Below are 16525 nucleotides of genomic sequence, written 5' to 3' on the forward strand. Positions count from 1 at the left end.
AACACTGTACTTACTTGTCTTCGTTGATTCCTCAGTGTGGAGAGTTGTCGTCTTGCAACTCTTTCCTGAGCGGCGTTTAGTATCTAGATAATACGCCATGATCTGCAATGATATTAAGCGCTTAGTAACTACTAAATTACATTAAACTAATATATACCTCTCTATTCACAAGAGTAATTTACTTTCAAGTTACTTGAGCACCTGTAAGGTGCCATAACCTCTGTCTTTTACTGCCTTGGGTTAGAGTTCTCTTGCTTCAGGGTACACTCGAGCAGACTCTCATCATATTTCTCTTCCTCTTGTTTTATTGAAGTTTTTATAGTTTATATAGGAGATATTTATATTAATCTTGTTACTTTTAAAATATTTATTTTCCCTTTTTTTCCTTTCCTCACTGGGCTATTTTCCCCGGTGGAGCCCATGGGCTTATAGCATCCTGCTTTTCCAACTAGGGTTGTAGCTTAGCAAATAATAATAATAATAATAATAATAAACATAGACGCAGACATTAATAATTCAAAAGTCTCATAGGGTGACGATTTTATCTTTTTAAAACAAGAACTTGAAATGGAAGTTTCTAACGTTAATACCATGGCGATAGAAAGGCTATGTTAAAAGATATTCCACAAAAACTTTATACTTAAATCATGATTACATGGAGGAGCTCTGTCAAAAACATAAATAAAAATATAGATAAATGGGATCAATTTAAATCAAAGATATTTGAAACCTTATCTTTGATTACTCTAAAGCTAGGCAGTTCAAATAGTTGGTTTCAAAATCTGAATGGGTGGAAAACATAAGACATCAACACATCATGACGTTAGACAAGGATATTTGATATATACATACATATACATATATATGAATTAACAGAAATAAATGGAGACCACAAGCTGGACTAAAGTGCCGAGCATCCTTCAAATTGACATAATGAAATTTTAGCATTCTAATAGAAAATGCACTTTCTTATCAGATTGTTTAACATCATCATATACTTAGCAGTTCAAAATCAATAAAACATTGTGGAAATTTATTCTTTACAAAGTTTACTTTATAATGGATAATATAATAGCATAAGGAAAGGGGGAAAAGCTCTATAACTAAAGCATGAGTGAAAATTGCCCAGTAGTTACATAGTGATTACAGATGAACCTTGTCTGTGGTCTCCATAGATTTCAAATATACAGCCCAATTTACTATATCTTTGACTTGATAACCGGAGGACTGATATATAAAGTATTTCATGAAGAAATAAAAAATCTCATTTTATGCGTGTGATGATATTGTAAATTTCATCAATCACAGTGTATTCCTAATATGAATGGCAATAAGCTTTTTGGCAGAGGTCGACCAGACAAGCAAGCTACAGAGATTGCATACATATGTTAGCTATCCTGAAATATCACCATTTACCTTTGAGAAGGACCATTTCAGCCTGAAATATCACCATTTACCTTTTAGAAGGACCATTTCAGCCTGAAATATCACCATTTACCTTTTAGAAGGACCACTTCAGCCTGGAATGACTATTTACCTTTTAGAAGGACCATTTAAGCCTGAAATATCACCATTTACCTTTTAGAAGGACCATTTAAGCCTGAAATATCACCATTTACCTTTAAGAAGGACCTTTTAAGCCTGAAATATCACCATTTAACTTTTAGAAGGACCTTTTAAGCCTGAAATATCACCATTTACCTTTTAGAAGGACCATTTAAGCCTGAAATATCACCATTTACCTTTTAGAAGGACCTTTTAAGCCTGAAATATCACCATTTACCTTTTAGAAGGACCATTTAAGCATGATATGAAGTGGAAGCTCAGTTACCACATTATACCTAAAAAAAAAAGGCTCCAAATGGCAATATGGGTAGAGCTGCAGCATGAAAATGTACCTACCTGGATTCTTCTGCTCTATGGTTCATTAGAATATACGTACCAAACAGAAGAAAGTCCCGGCAAGATAAAAAACCAGTAGAAAAGGATGAACAGCAGATGAAGAAGTGTCGCTTAACGATGAATGGTTATTAGTACGCTCGAGAAGATTAGGGGGTGTTTGAACCATACCAGAACCAACAGAGTTCACGAACATCTTAGCAAAACGTCAACTGCAAATCATATGATAGTGTTATTATACAATCAAAATAAATGTCAGAAAGTAAAAAAATATATTAAAGTAAATATATAAGCTGAAAATTTAAGAAGGCTATTAAGAATCAGTTTTAGTTTTAAAAATGATAAATTCATAGAAATTACAGAACACCGAAGAAATATAGAAAAGGATAAAATATTTTAGATCACTCCTAGTTCAAAGATATATATGAAGAAGCTAGGCTAGCCCAAGTTGATTTCGTCAGCCAAACCAACGAGAGGATGCAAATACAAAAGTGAGGCTATATTCATTATGTGATGGGAAAGTGATAACCAGAAAGTGGACTATGTATTGCTGTATACAAAACTATATTCCACACTATATATATATATATATATATATATATACATACCTCTGATAACAATAACATTAAAGGTATGGTATCAATTTTTTTATTCAGATTCTAATTAAATTATACAGCTTTTACCTTTTTGATAAAGATATTCCAGTAAATACTTTATAGATATTTAAAACACACACTGGGATTTTCTGATTTTTTGACGAGAACTTCAATCGTCAATGTAACAAAAACTTCCTAATTTCACTTTCATATCTTAAAAGTTTAAATTACCTGGGAAATTTACAAGAAATCTTTAATAGCGTTTTAGTTTATAAAGAATGTTTAATCAGCATTTTACAGGGTCCCTTTTCCATCGGATAAATAACCTTTACATTTTTATTGTTTCCAGAAAAGAAAATTTAATTATTCCAATTTCCAATTAGAGAGAGAGAGAGAGAGAGAGAGAGAGAGAGAGAGAGAGAGAGAGAGAGAGGGAGAGAGAGAGGGGGAGAGAGAGAGGGAGAGAGAGAGGGGGGAGAGAGAGAGGGAGAGAGAGAGGGGGAGAGAGGGGGGAGAGAGAGAGAGAGAGGGAGAGAGAGAGGGGGAGAGAGAGAGGGAGAGAGAGAGAGGAGAGAGAGAGAGAGAGAGAGAGAGAGAGAGAGAGAGAGAGAGAGAGAGAGAGAGAGAGATGAAAAACTTAAGGAAAAATCGCCAACTGATAATAGCGATGCGAGGAAAAAGATTTGCTGCAAAAAAGATTTTATGCAACAGGCCATTTTTCTCCAAAGAAAAAAATGGATACGGGAATAGTTTAAGAAAATACATATTCTATCAGAAAGATTCGAGAAATTAGCCAATATCCGAATCAACCTTGAAATGACTAATGCTATATAGAGAAACTCGCATTTCCAAGGCATTTCCTTTTTTTTCTCTTATAATTGACACCATACTCTATTTTTAAAAGGGCACAGTAGTTAGCAATGGCCCTTTTTTTTATTTAATTTAAAGGGTTCTATTGTTACTAAAGTTTTTATTTCTGGAGAATCACGGATAAGGGAGGCCTCTGGATAAGCCAGTGATATCTAAAATCCATATCAATGTTATTATTACAAGCAACTCTTGTTGAAATAGTAGGGAAAAAAAGAAAAAAACTGCAAATAAAGTTTATTCCGATTAAATCACTCTTACTGATTAACTCACCCCAATCTCCTATGAATGGCAAGGGTCAGTTTAAAGGCCGCTCATGAATGGCAGAGGCAAGGGACAGTGGCATTGCCCAAGCAAGTAGGGTGCCCTAGAGACTGACCATATATTAAATGATCAGAGCCCTAGTCACCTCTGTACTCAAGCTAGGGCCAGGGAGGGCCAGGCAATCGCTGCTGATGACAAAGCAGATAGACCTATGTGGTTACCCAAACCTCCCAACCTTAGCTCACAAGGATGGTAAGGTTGCTGACACAAAAGGAACTAAAGAGTGAGCGGGACTAACCCCCGACTCGCGAACACCAGGCAGAGACGTTACCAATCAGGCCACAACCATCATATTCCATTAATTTTTTAAATCTCAAATCTATTAATAATTATAAAAAGGTTACTCATGGAATGTATTATTGTAGTGAATCTCCAGGTATATTACTCTAGCCAACTGGATAAATTTAGATTTTACCGCATCACTCGTGTTTTGTTAAAATCACGACACACTCTTCTCAGCTTACCTCAGAGAATAAAGTACTTTTTGAACTAAACTACCTTATTGTTACTCTCCACCATTATTGAAGATATGGCTTTCGTTAATTGACCGAGCTGTTGCCTACACTTGTTGCATTCTTTGATTTATGAATGAAACTTAAAATTTCAGCAAAAATCATACGTATTCCACAATTAGGTCATCCAATTTAATGGACATTTTGGTTATTATGGGTCTTAAACCATTTGACATTTTTATTTTGGATCTTAAATGGTCTAAATCCAAAGAAACCTAAGTTACCACTGTAATTTTTTTATATTTTCAGGTCTTGACTGCATTAGGCTTGACCTTTGCTATTATTATTAAAGAGAACGTCTGATGTTTTATATCAAATGTCACTCCACCAAATCATTTTTGAGGCCCACTGATAGTCAGATTCTATTTAAAGAATGACACTAATTCAATAAAAGGCATCAGTTACCGTGTGTTCCATTTAAATAAGACAATTGGATTTGCAGCTTGAATTATTTCGATTGCAGCTCTTCAGATATAATTCAGTAAAAACAAAAATTCATATCCAGGGGCCTTTAAAGATTACATAGAGTTGATTAGTTGGGTAATTTTTTAATGGTTTTCTAATTTTCATACGACAGCATTATAAATTCTGATATTTTATTCAGCACATCAAAATGAAACAAACTTTTATTTTCCAATATTGTGTACTAAGATAAACAATTTATATTCACCTAAATAATTTTGTTTATTAATCGTGTTAAAAAAATAGCCTTAGAAGTCACGGTGGATTTAAGGATTTGTGAATTTTGGGCACATGGTCCAGTCCTGCGTCCAGGAAGGTCATTCAGGAATATAGCTAAGGGTCAAAAGGACGCACAGACCCTCAAAGCATGCTGTACTGTGAAACACGCCAGGTGTACTAACGGCGCAACCCTCCTGGTGGGAAAGGTCAAGGTGAATGATGGAAAACTCCTCTTTTACCCAGGGTCTTGTAAGATCAAGTCAGTGATGTCGAAATGATAATAAGGTTGTTAGTCGCGCATTTCCATATACAGTAATCAGTAACTATTATATTTTGATCTTAAGAAATTAAACCACTCATATTTACTATAAAGCACTTTACAGTATCCCTTCACGATAAGTATTTCGCGATTTCAGTCTAAATGCAAACTTGCCAGAATGTTTCCTAATGCTATAAATCTTAGACCTCTTTTTGTCGACGTTGTCTTATGAATTTGGTAATATGGCCCAGCGCTGCCGGGAAGGTCAACCCAGTGTCAAGTTCTTATCTGTCTTGCTCATTTAGAAGTCCGAATGTTAAGTTTAGAATATTTTGAAAATTGTTGTTAACAAAAATATCAAACCTTAAAAACGTTAACAAGGATGAAAAATAAATATTCTTCCTGAATAAATAGTGCCCAGTTGGTATTTTTTATTCATAGCACTAATACAACAAAAGGGGTACCACATTTTAGAAAAAAATTTATTTCATCAAGAATAATCCATAACACTGCATTAACAATTGAAAAAAAAAACTTTGCTTCCAGAAGGATTTTCACTTCTGAAAGCCGCTTTTCATATTTTCTCGGTAAATAAAAATAAATTCTCCAAAATTCATATTTTTATCTGTAAAACATATTTTGCATATTTTACAAGAAAATTCATTGGTTATTCATAAGTAGAATTGCATTTCAACTAAGAATGAAATTTTTTATTAAAAGTTTAAAAGAAATATTTCCGATAATTAAAAAAATGACATTTACTTCAAAATCAATATTTTCAATCCCTGGAAAATATACTGGCTATATAAGGTTAATTTCAAAGGGAAACCCCAAAAATAAGTGTGCCGTGTTTAACACTAAAAGATCTTCATATCCCCCTCCAACAACAAGAACGAAAGTACCCAGAATTTTTCTATGGCATTACTAATGACTATTCTTAAATAACAGCATCACTGAATTTCCAGTTTTTCACGCTAATGGGTTTTCATGCAAGCAAGCTTTCAATTCCCCAGCCTCAAAGCAGACAAACTTGCAGTCTTTGTTTTAATAATTTCCTTAAGGCGTACATCCATATATAAAAGGATTGCAGGTGGAAAATTTAGTTTGGACCCGGACTGGATTCGGGATATTTGAAAATAAAATTTCCTTATACAATAATTTTCGCTTCAAATACAGCCGACCTTCATTTTATCGGAAACCAATAATTAAAGGGATACAGTCAACTTTTGGAGAACATGCAGGGGGCACCCAGGGTCTAGGGGCCACCCAGGGTCTAGGGGCCACCCAGGGTCTAGGGGCCACCCAGGGTCTAGGGGGCACCCAGGGTCTAGGGGGCACCCAGGGTCTAGGGGGCACCCAGGGTCTAGGGGGCACCCAGGGTCTAGGGGGCACCACAGTGGGAAACATGGTTTTCGGATAGGGGAAATATAGAGCAAGTAAAATGATGGGATGCTGACTTTTGCTTGGGTCCTGGACTAACTTGACCACATCATCAAACCTACTCTAGGGTGCCAGGTACTCCTTCCTTACCGGGGGTAGGACATGCAACGGTATATTTCGAAACCAATAAACCACCCTTGTATTATGCGCTTGGGCAATTTAGTTCTAGATTGTGATTCGGTGGCATGTATTCACTATCTACATTGGAAAACGCAAAAACATGCACGACAGCTATCGTAAAATGTACTGGAACACGCTGTAACAATATTTACATTATGCAGCTTTAACCCGAAAAACTAACAACCCGCAGCTCTAATTCATTAAAATTTACCGAATATAAACCCGTCAGAAGTATAAATTTAACGTCTTCATCAAACAGTTCAGCGCCGTCAACTTTTGCAAAATTTCTGGAATTACGCCGAGATTCCAACATGGTAGTCGATTGGAGACAATAACCTATCCCGTTCCCACAACTTAATAGCAAAAAACAGAAGTTTTCTTACCCACAATGTATCGCTATAAATGAAAATCCGATTGGGAGCCCTATCCTGGGAACACATATCTTCGAAAACTGAAAAAACAATTATAACTAACAATATACATTGTAATATACTTGGGTAATTGTTAATTTCCTGAGGATATTCTTCTAAAGATATTTTCCTAAAGATAATTTGTTAAATGTTTTCATTAAGTTTTTCGTATAAAGTCCAAGATTCAACAAGAAAAAACCGCTACTTCTTCCTCTAGTTGAAACTAATTGTACCCCACGTGTTTCACACCTACATAACGGTATTTTTATTTATTGTATATGGTGTTCTACATCTGTCAAGAGAACCGGTTTGCACCTGTTTTCCTTACACCGATCTTTTTGAGTTTTTTGTAACCTTCTTAAATTGAAGCTGCTGTATAAAAAACTGTGTTGAAATAAAGTTAGTTGCATTCGCATAGTCTTTCAGTTATCACCTAACTGGTGATACGCCCATTGGTGATACTGGAGTGATCAATGTCTGTATCGCCCGTTAGGTAATAAATGAAATATATGGCGAATGCAACTATATTTCAACAGACATCGAGCTTTTTGTATAATAGTTTCAGCGTAAGAAGGTCACACAAATTCAAATAGATCAGTGCAAGGAAAACCGGTTCAAACCGGTTCTGTTGACCGAGACAGGTTTTGAGCGCTGTAAAGATAAAAAAAAATTATCACCTGCGGTACATATAACTGGTTAGTCTGAAATCTTGAATGAACTTGTTACTCGTGACCTCGCCAAATTCTGAATGGTTATCAACAAGAAGGTTAACCAGTTTAATATCAGCAACTTTTCAAAAAAAAAATAAAAGCAAAGATTGTTTAATTGTTCTTTCTTGAAAATAAAAGTAGCTCTTGTAAATTCCTTATAATGACATCCTGTAGTCTATTGCTAAAAAGAAAAACTATGGTTTAAATGACAAACAGGAAGCTGTGTTCTATTGCTAAAAAGAAAAGCTATGGTTTAAATGACAGAAACTTGAAGCTGGGTTCTATTGCTAAAAAGAAAAACTATGGTTTAAATGACAAACTGGAAGCTGGGTTCTATTGCTAAAAAGAAAAACTATGGTTTAAATGACAAACTGGAAGCTGGATTCTATTGCTAAAAAGAAAAGCTGCGGTTTAAATGGCAGAAACTCGAAGCTGGGTTTCGCCAACATACAAACCAACAAAGTTCAAGAGATGAAAAGAAAAAAAAAAAAAAAGTTTACCTTAACTAAACTTGTTCACGAGGTACTAGTAATCAGAGCGTCGTGAGATTTACAAAAAAAATTATTGTCATAATGAACAATTAATTGATCAGCTATCGGATACCATGTACAATTTTGCTGCCTGTATTTTTATATGCATTTGCCCACTCAAGATTATCTAGTTACCTTTTTTATAGTCACTTGAACCAGACATATCTAAAACTGAATTAAATGGTTTTTATAACTGGAATGGGGAGTTGGCAATGAAACTTTTTTTTATAGTCACTTGAACCAGACATATCTAAAACTGAATTAAATGGTTTTTATAACTGGAATGGAGAGTTGGCAATGAAACCTTTTTTATAGTCACTTGAACCAGACATATCTAAAACTGAATTAAATGGTTTTTATAACTGGAATGGGGAGTTGGCAATGAAACCTTTTTTTAGTCACTTGAACCAGACATATCTGAAACTGAATTAAATGGTTTTTATAACTGGAATGGGGTGTTGGCAACCTTTTTATAGTTACTTGAACCAGACATATCTAAAACTGAATTAAATGGTTTTTATAACTGGAATGGGGTGTTGGCAACCTTTTTATAGTCACTTGAACCAGCATATCTAAAACTGAATTAAATGGTTTTTATAACTGGAATGGAGAGTTGGCAATGAAACCTTTTTTATAGTCACTTGAACCAGACATATCTAAAACTGAATTAAATGGTTTTTATAACTGGAATGGAGAGTTGGCAATGAAACCTTTTTTATAGTCACTTGAACCAGACATATCTAAAACTGAATTAAATGGTTTTTATAACTGGAATGGGGAGTTGGCAATGAAACCTTTTTTTAGTCACTTGAACCAGACATATCTGAAACTGAATTAAATGGTTTTTATAACTGGAATGGAGAGTTGGCAATGAAACCTTTTTTATAGTCACTTGAACCAGACATATCTAAAACTGAATTAAATGGTTTTTATAACTGGAATGGAGAGTTGGCAATGAAACCTTTTTTATAGTCACTTGAACCAGACATATCTAAAACTGAATTAAATGGTTTTTATAACTGGAATGGAGAGTTGGCAATGAAACCTTTTTTATAGTCACTTGAACCAGACATATCTAAAACTGAATTAAATGGTTTTTATAACTGGAATGGAGAGTTGGCAATGAAACCTTTTTTATAGTCACTTGAACCAGACACATCTAAAACTGAATTAAATGGTTTTTATAACTGGAATGGAGAGTTGGCAATGAAATTATTTTGGAGTGAGAAAGTTGAAAGGGCCGTAAGTAGAACACAAGATTCGCTTATTGGTCGTAGCATCCTGGTTACGGGTCCATTGAGAAAACACTTTTCAACCTCTTGAATACGCAACTCCCAGCATAAATGAGACCTTATAGGAATAAAATGGTGACTAATTCACAGAAAAGTCCCAACAAATAGCATCATGGAACATTACCTTCCTCTAACCTTAAAGTAGGCAGAAAGAACGGAAAACGAAGACCCCCATTCCCCATCCACGAGCCAATATGTATCCACACCAGAATGCCACGATAACAACTAACATACTCAAGTCCGGACTGTGTGTTTATGTATCGAACGGTACGAGGTCCGAAGCGGAATCTATCTTACCGTCGTTTGCTTTGTTAACGAGGTAGTTCGGGATCTAATTTACTTAGGAAGAGGATAAACAAAGCTGAGAGACCAAAGGTTTAAATGTAATTTAAATTTCCTTCCGTGGATCCAGGAAACGGTTAAACATACTGTGTAAACTTACAAGGGCAAATGAGCTGTCATTGATATTGTTGAAACTCTCGACCCAATTGAAATCCAAGTGATGTTGATTCGACAACAAAATGTTATTTGAGCTTCTATTTGCTTTACCACGGCTATTATTATCCTTATACATTGCAACGTATATGAGCTGGGAGATTTTGGGAGGAAATGCACTCTAAAGGGATAAAAGAATTTCTTCTAGCTGTTTTATTGTGATATCGGAAATTATTGCCTTTTTTATTTGAAAAAGTTTTGCTTATTAGTTATGCTCTTACACATATACAGACATGCATAAGCAAATGCAAAAAATAATGAAGTTTAATGGAACTTGAACGAAAATAATATACTAATCAGTTTCATTATAAGAAATAACGGGGCATATGTGAAAGCTGTCTGTGTATAGAAAAGAAGGTCCGTGCGTAAATATTTGAAATTCCATTTCGCAGTAGTTTACAGTGCTAACCCCCATCGAATCGCCATCTAAGAATTCAGTTTGCCGGGCTGATACATTCTTGGTTTAGGGTTTATATATTTGTGTGTACGTATTAGCATTTTTACCGTTACAAGAAGTCGTGAAATAAATATATGAAATTCCAATTTATAAAAGAACTAAACATCAGAAACCTGTTCACCTTTTCAGACAGTCCCCTTATGGTCCTCCTAATCCCAGAGCCTGTCCACTGGCCTAATATCGATAAATCTAATCACATCCTGTTGCAGTTATGAGAAGAAAGGCGCACCTAACATACACGTCCTTATGTAATAAGCTCACATTCCCACAGATGATTTATATACATTTCCTCTATGTAAAATATAGATGGTCTTGAAAATGATCTGTTAAACTATTATGGACTTCAATTCTACTCACAATATGATCTTGTAAATATTATAAAACAGTCAACAAACAAATAACGAATATTTAAGTTATATATTTATTAATATTGCAACTTCGGATTACATCGGAAAATGTCCGAAGGGGACTAATAAATTTGTAATAAGACTTTCTTGTTATTTGTTTATGCTGTTGATGCTGTATTTAAACAAGTACTTTATTTAAACAAGTACTTTTATTCAAATGAAATAAATGGGATTTGAAACGTGGCGTCCTGGTTATAAAAACAATATAAAAGATATGAATAAATTTGTCATAAGAATACTCACTTTTATTGATACAATCTTATTATTATTTTGTTATTGTTATTATTATTATTATTATTATCATTATTATCATTATTATTATTATTATTATTATTATTATTAGCTAAGCTACAACCCTAGTTGGAAAAGCAGGATGCTATAAGGCCCAGGACTCTAACAGGAAAGTAAATACGAAAACAGAATAGTGAGCTTGAGTTTGGCCTCAAGCAAGAAAACTCTATCCCAAGACAGTGGAATACCTTGGTACAGAGGCTATGGCACTACCCACTGGCTTGGTTTTGGAGTGTCTTAGAAGGGTGCCTTACCATAGCCTAAGAGTATCTTCTAACCTCACCAAGTGGAAAGTAGCCACTAAACAATTACAGTACAGTGGTTGACCCGTTGGGTGGAGAATAATCTTTCGTTATCTCAGTGTTGTCAGCTGTATAAGGAAAGATGAGAATGCGCAAAGGAAAAATGACCTGCAACCAGAGAGGAACCCAATATGCTACCATCTGGCCAGTCAAAGGACCCAATAAATTTCTACATTGCCCCCTACCACCTCATCTAGTTCCTCTACTGCAATTTCTAAAGTTAATTAACATAAAAGAACATTACAAGAAAAAAAAATTAATCTGCCTTTTTTCATATCATAGCTGCATTAGGGTGACTATAATTATAATCTGAATATCGAAACAATAAATTATTACAAAGCCACCATGAAAGCATTTTAGATTTTAGTAACATTCGAACGAAAAGAAACGTCAACTAAAGGTAGAGAGAGAGAGAGAGAGAGAGAGAGAGAGAGAGAGAGAGAGAGAGAGAGAGAGAGAGAGAGAGAGAGAGAGACTCAGGATTTGTAGTGGAAATCTAATAATTTCATAAAGGTTTTGTTCCTTTGTGCTCAAAGCGCTGGTAGAAGAGAAGAAAATCTTGATAATTTCTTTGTTAAATTGAAATAGAATCCTGCTAATGAAAGTAAATGTGAAATGGAAAGAATACTTCACAATAAATGAAGCCCTGTTTATAGTAAATCTACACAAAATTGAAAAAGAAGCATTTTATTCACATTGTGGGGCACAATCTAGCCTCAAACAAATGAGATACCCTTATGGATGGAAGAGAATAGTAAAATAATAACTAAAAAATGCTAGCCGTAAGTCCCATAATTTTAGAGAGAATATAATAGAATACATTTCCTCTGAATAAACCAGAAAATGATTTCAGTGACTCCATTCTAATGAAAATTATTACTTCATAGATTTTTAAATATATCTGACTTATAATTCGCCAAGATTTTTGTGCATAAAGAAAACCAAGATTGTTTATGGTGTCCTGCACTACAATTAGTTAAAATTTTGTATATAATTTAATAATAATTTGCCTTTGGAATATACTTAATCTTATACTATCATTTCTCCTTTACCTAAGATTTACTGTACAGTGTATTGGTTACACGGGCGTGAACATTATCTTTACCTTTATGGAAGTTTGATTATACTGGAAACTATCATAAAGCTATTTTGAACCAGTAAATACAAGCATGTGAATTTTATCCAATCATTTGTGTTTAGTCCAAGTCCTCGAATATAAGATTATTGATTTTATTTAAGGGTTGCGTTTGTGTTTATTTGATTAAATTATTTAATGTCAATTTGAAATGTTGCCCCTTACATATTGATACTCCTTATTTCTAGAAGAGGTAATTTTGGTTCGAAAGTCCTCTTTATCTTTTAATTAGATCTTTCTTAATTTATTTTCTGTACTGCTTTACTTTATGTCACGTTTGCTTGAATATATTACTTAAAAGACGAACGTGTACGCCAATTCAAAGATGCAATTAAAAATAAACATACAAACATGGGAACTTGAATAAGAAAACAGGGTGCTGACACGGAGTGATTTGCGCATAAATTATGGTAATTGAAATTCCCGATAAGAAAACCATTGTGTATATGCAAATAGCTGACGATATTACATAAGGATCGTGTTAGTGGTAAAAAGGGGTATTACGTAAGGGCCGAAAAAAACGCATAATCGTTTATTTGAGGCGAATAAGAAATGTGAATTCGAAAAGATGTAAATTACTCATTTAGTCAATATCATTTGAAATTCTAACGAAATATATTGACCCGGGAGATGATAATATTATGCGAAAAGGTTTAAATAGCCATGAAGGGTGTTGGGGAAGGTTACCTTAATCCCACGCTTTGATTTCTTTGCTTTTTTTCACCAATAAGAAACACTGTATTTTTTTTTTATTTTTTTTTATTTTTTTTTTATTAGTGGAGTTTAGAAACATTGAACTGATGTCGAAAATTATTCATATATGGAAGTCAAGGAAGTTATTCAAAAACGGAAGTGAAGGATGAAATTGGTTAGATTTGTGAAGCTGATGTTAAGGTTAAAATTATTTTGTCTTGGTCGAACAATCTGCGTAAAGGTAGTTTTATGGTATAGCACATTTTGGATATATACTGTATGTATATATATATATATATATATATATATATATATGTGTGTGTGTGTGTGTGTGTATATATATAGATATATATATATATATATATATATATATATATGTATATATATATATATATATATATATATATATATATATATATGTATATATATATATATATATATGTATATATATATATATATAAACAAATGCAGTGGTTTCTAGTCTACTGGAAAGGTATATATATATATATATATATATATATATATATATATATATATATATATATATATATATATAAATATATATTCACTTTAATATGTTAAGGAAACGTTGCAAGAAGCCTCGATTCTCTGTATCTTATTGATATTGTTCCTGTTAATATATTCATTTTAGAATAATTTAAAAGCTTTCTTTCCCAGATCTCTCGCAGGATGTTTTAAAAGCAAAAGACAAAATCATTAAGGGTCAGAATTTCAGCAGCTTATATTGACTAGAATACAAAATGCCCCTACTATTGTGTAAAAAGATACTTACTTGATTAAAGCATTAGACTTTTTTTTTTTTTTTTTTCATCGTGCAAATTTCGACAAGTTACCTTGTCAATTACACAAAGTTTATTGATAGCTAAGTCAGCTGTCGTAGTTCAATGAGTATTGACGTAATTCTTAACTGTAGTGGTATAGTATGAGAATGGGTTTTAAAATAGTTATGTATCTTACATAATTAATTTTTTAATTTACAGCATGGGGTTAGAAGGGAAGACCACTTTTATCACATCACAATTTCTTACCTCTCTCAATTAGCCTTCAATAAACATTAAATCTAGGTAAGTAATACGTACAGCTGGACACAGGAATCCCAGGCACATCTCGTGCTGGGGAAATACACCCTGTCACACCCTTTTAGCCCGGCGAGTTCTTGCGTTTAGCCACGTCGTGGTTTAGCCCTCTCAATGACCTCTGCTATCTCTTCCTATACTAGCTGTTTGGTTACTCTCCTTACAGTAAGGATGTGACTGCATGCACATCCTTAGAATGAGGTTTGCAGGCATTCCTGTGTCCAACTGCCATGCTTGCTGAATCTAAAATGTCTTCGCCACGCAACCAGGAACTTAATTAACATTTCTCGGCAGTTTGCAGCACTTGGTGTCATGAGAATCTGAATGGCGGACGTTAGCATGATAGCTAGTAACATCACCAGTATCTCTATAGGGTTGGATGCTTTAAAAGCCATTCAAAATTGTCCCAAAAATCATTTCGATGTGTTTGGAAAATTAGTACGACGAAATTACATATCTATTTTTTTTTCAGATTTTTGGTTGCATGAGCACTCTCGTTGAAAAAAAAATATATTCTGATGAAATCTGTTTAAAAGAAGAATCAAAAGGAAATATAAAACAGTTTTATTGTACATGTTAAAGAAGGTCACGTAGAGATAATGAAAAATATATCTATATCAAAACAATTGACCAATGAAAAGAGAAAAGGGAGTTGCCCTATCGATGTCCTTATAAAGTATAAAACTAATTGCGTGACTATATATATATATATATATATATATATATATATATATATATATATATATAAAATATATATTATATATATATGCATATATATATGTATATATATGTATATATATATATATATATATATATATATATATATATATATATATATATATATATATATATATATATATATATATATATATAATATATATACATATATATATGTATATATATGTATATATTATATATATATATATATATATATATATATATATAAATATATATATATATATATATATATATATATATATATATATATACATATATGAATGATGTTAGTTATATCATTCCTGTGCAGTACTCAATAATAGACTGAAATACCGAAGGAAGTTGAAATCCAACAGCCTAAAGTCATACTATCAAGGGAGGGAGTAAAAGAGAGTTAAGGGAGTCTCTGTATAAGGGGTTATCTACAGTAAATTATGGATTAGAATTTATATAAGAATTCCAATCCTTTGTATAGTTCTTAGCTATTAGAATACAAGTAAGTCATATATTATATCATCAGTCGTTATGATGAGAAGGATGAGAAATGCTAACTGGGGTCTACTTTCAGCTATTATAAGTGGACGATTGATAATGAAGCTGTAAATCTAGACTGAAACCAGGCAAGAACTAAAAGGTCATCATCTTCAATAAAGATTACGTAACATGATGAGGTACAGAAACTGATTTGTCTTCTCTAGCCACAGTCTTATAGAAGTCACATCCGGGATTGCTGCCTCGAGTGTGAGCCAACCGGCTCCTCTTCTTCTCTCTTGGACATCCCGATCCGGCTTGCTATAAGGGCCTCCGGCTCCCCCTTGGAAATCCCAGTCGACAAAAATGTCTTGAGCTATGAAGTCATGTATCGAATGCATTGTAAGGCATGTATCAGAGGAGTTAATTGATAGTGGTATCCAGTGAGCGAAATCGGCACGTGCAAATTGTCTCATGTTCGCCCTTGGATTCTGTTCTATTTCTGGTTATGGGGAGTTTTTATTAATTTTTTTATACTTATTAAAAATGGGACACGCTTATAAATACAGATATACACACGTGTGCGTGGTGCGTGAACGTATATATATATATATATATATATATATATATATATATATATACTATCTTGTCAACGAGCCAGATATAAGAGAAATATCTTCTGGATCAAGCCCATCTTTTCATTTGATTTTTGAGCATAGAATAACTAAATTTATAGCGAAAAATATTAAATAGTGATTGACTGATTTTGGTGTCAAATAAACTTCCTTTTAATCCAAACTTGCTCTAGAAATACTTTTGC

The 16525-nt window shown here is 33.4% G+C and overlaps 1 protein-coding gene across 6 annotated transcripts in view; it reads right to left on the bottom strand.

Moving 5' to 3' along the window:
* Nucleotides 1-16525, bottom strand: part of LOC137619568 (uncharacterized) — a 106874-nt gene that overhangs the window by 5841 nt on the left and 84508 nt on the right. For 2 of the 6 annotated variants that reach the window (XM_068349706.1, XM_068349705.1), the window contains exons 2-3: nucleotides 1943-2111; nucleotides 15-102 (exon numbers count right to left, since the gene is read on the bottom strand). In XM_068349706.1, the coding sequence (XP_068205807.1) occupies nucleotides 15-102; nucleotides 1943-2095 (241 nt within the window). In that variant the 5' untranslated portion in view covers nucleotides 2096-2111. The other 4 variants (XM_068349709.1, XM_068349708.1, XM_068349707.1 and 1 more) reach the window with 3 other exon arrangements.

Source organism: Palaemon carinicauda, chromosome 26, assembly GCF_036898095.1.
Source record: "Palaemon carinicauda isolate YSFRI2023 chromosome 26, ASM3689809v2, whole genome shotgun sequence".
Taxonomy (NCBI): Eukaryota; Metazoa; Arthropoda; class Malacostraca; order Decapoda; family Palaemonidae; genus Palaemon; species Palaemon carinicauda.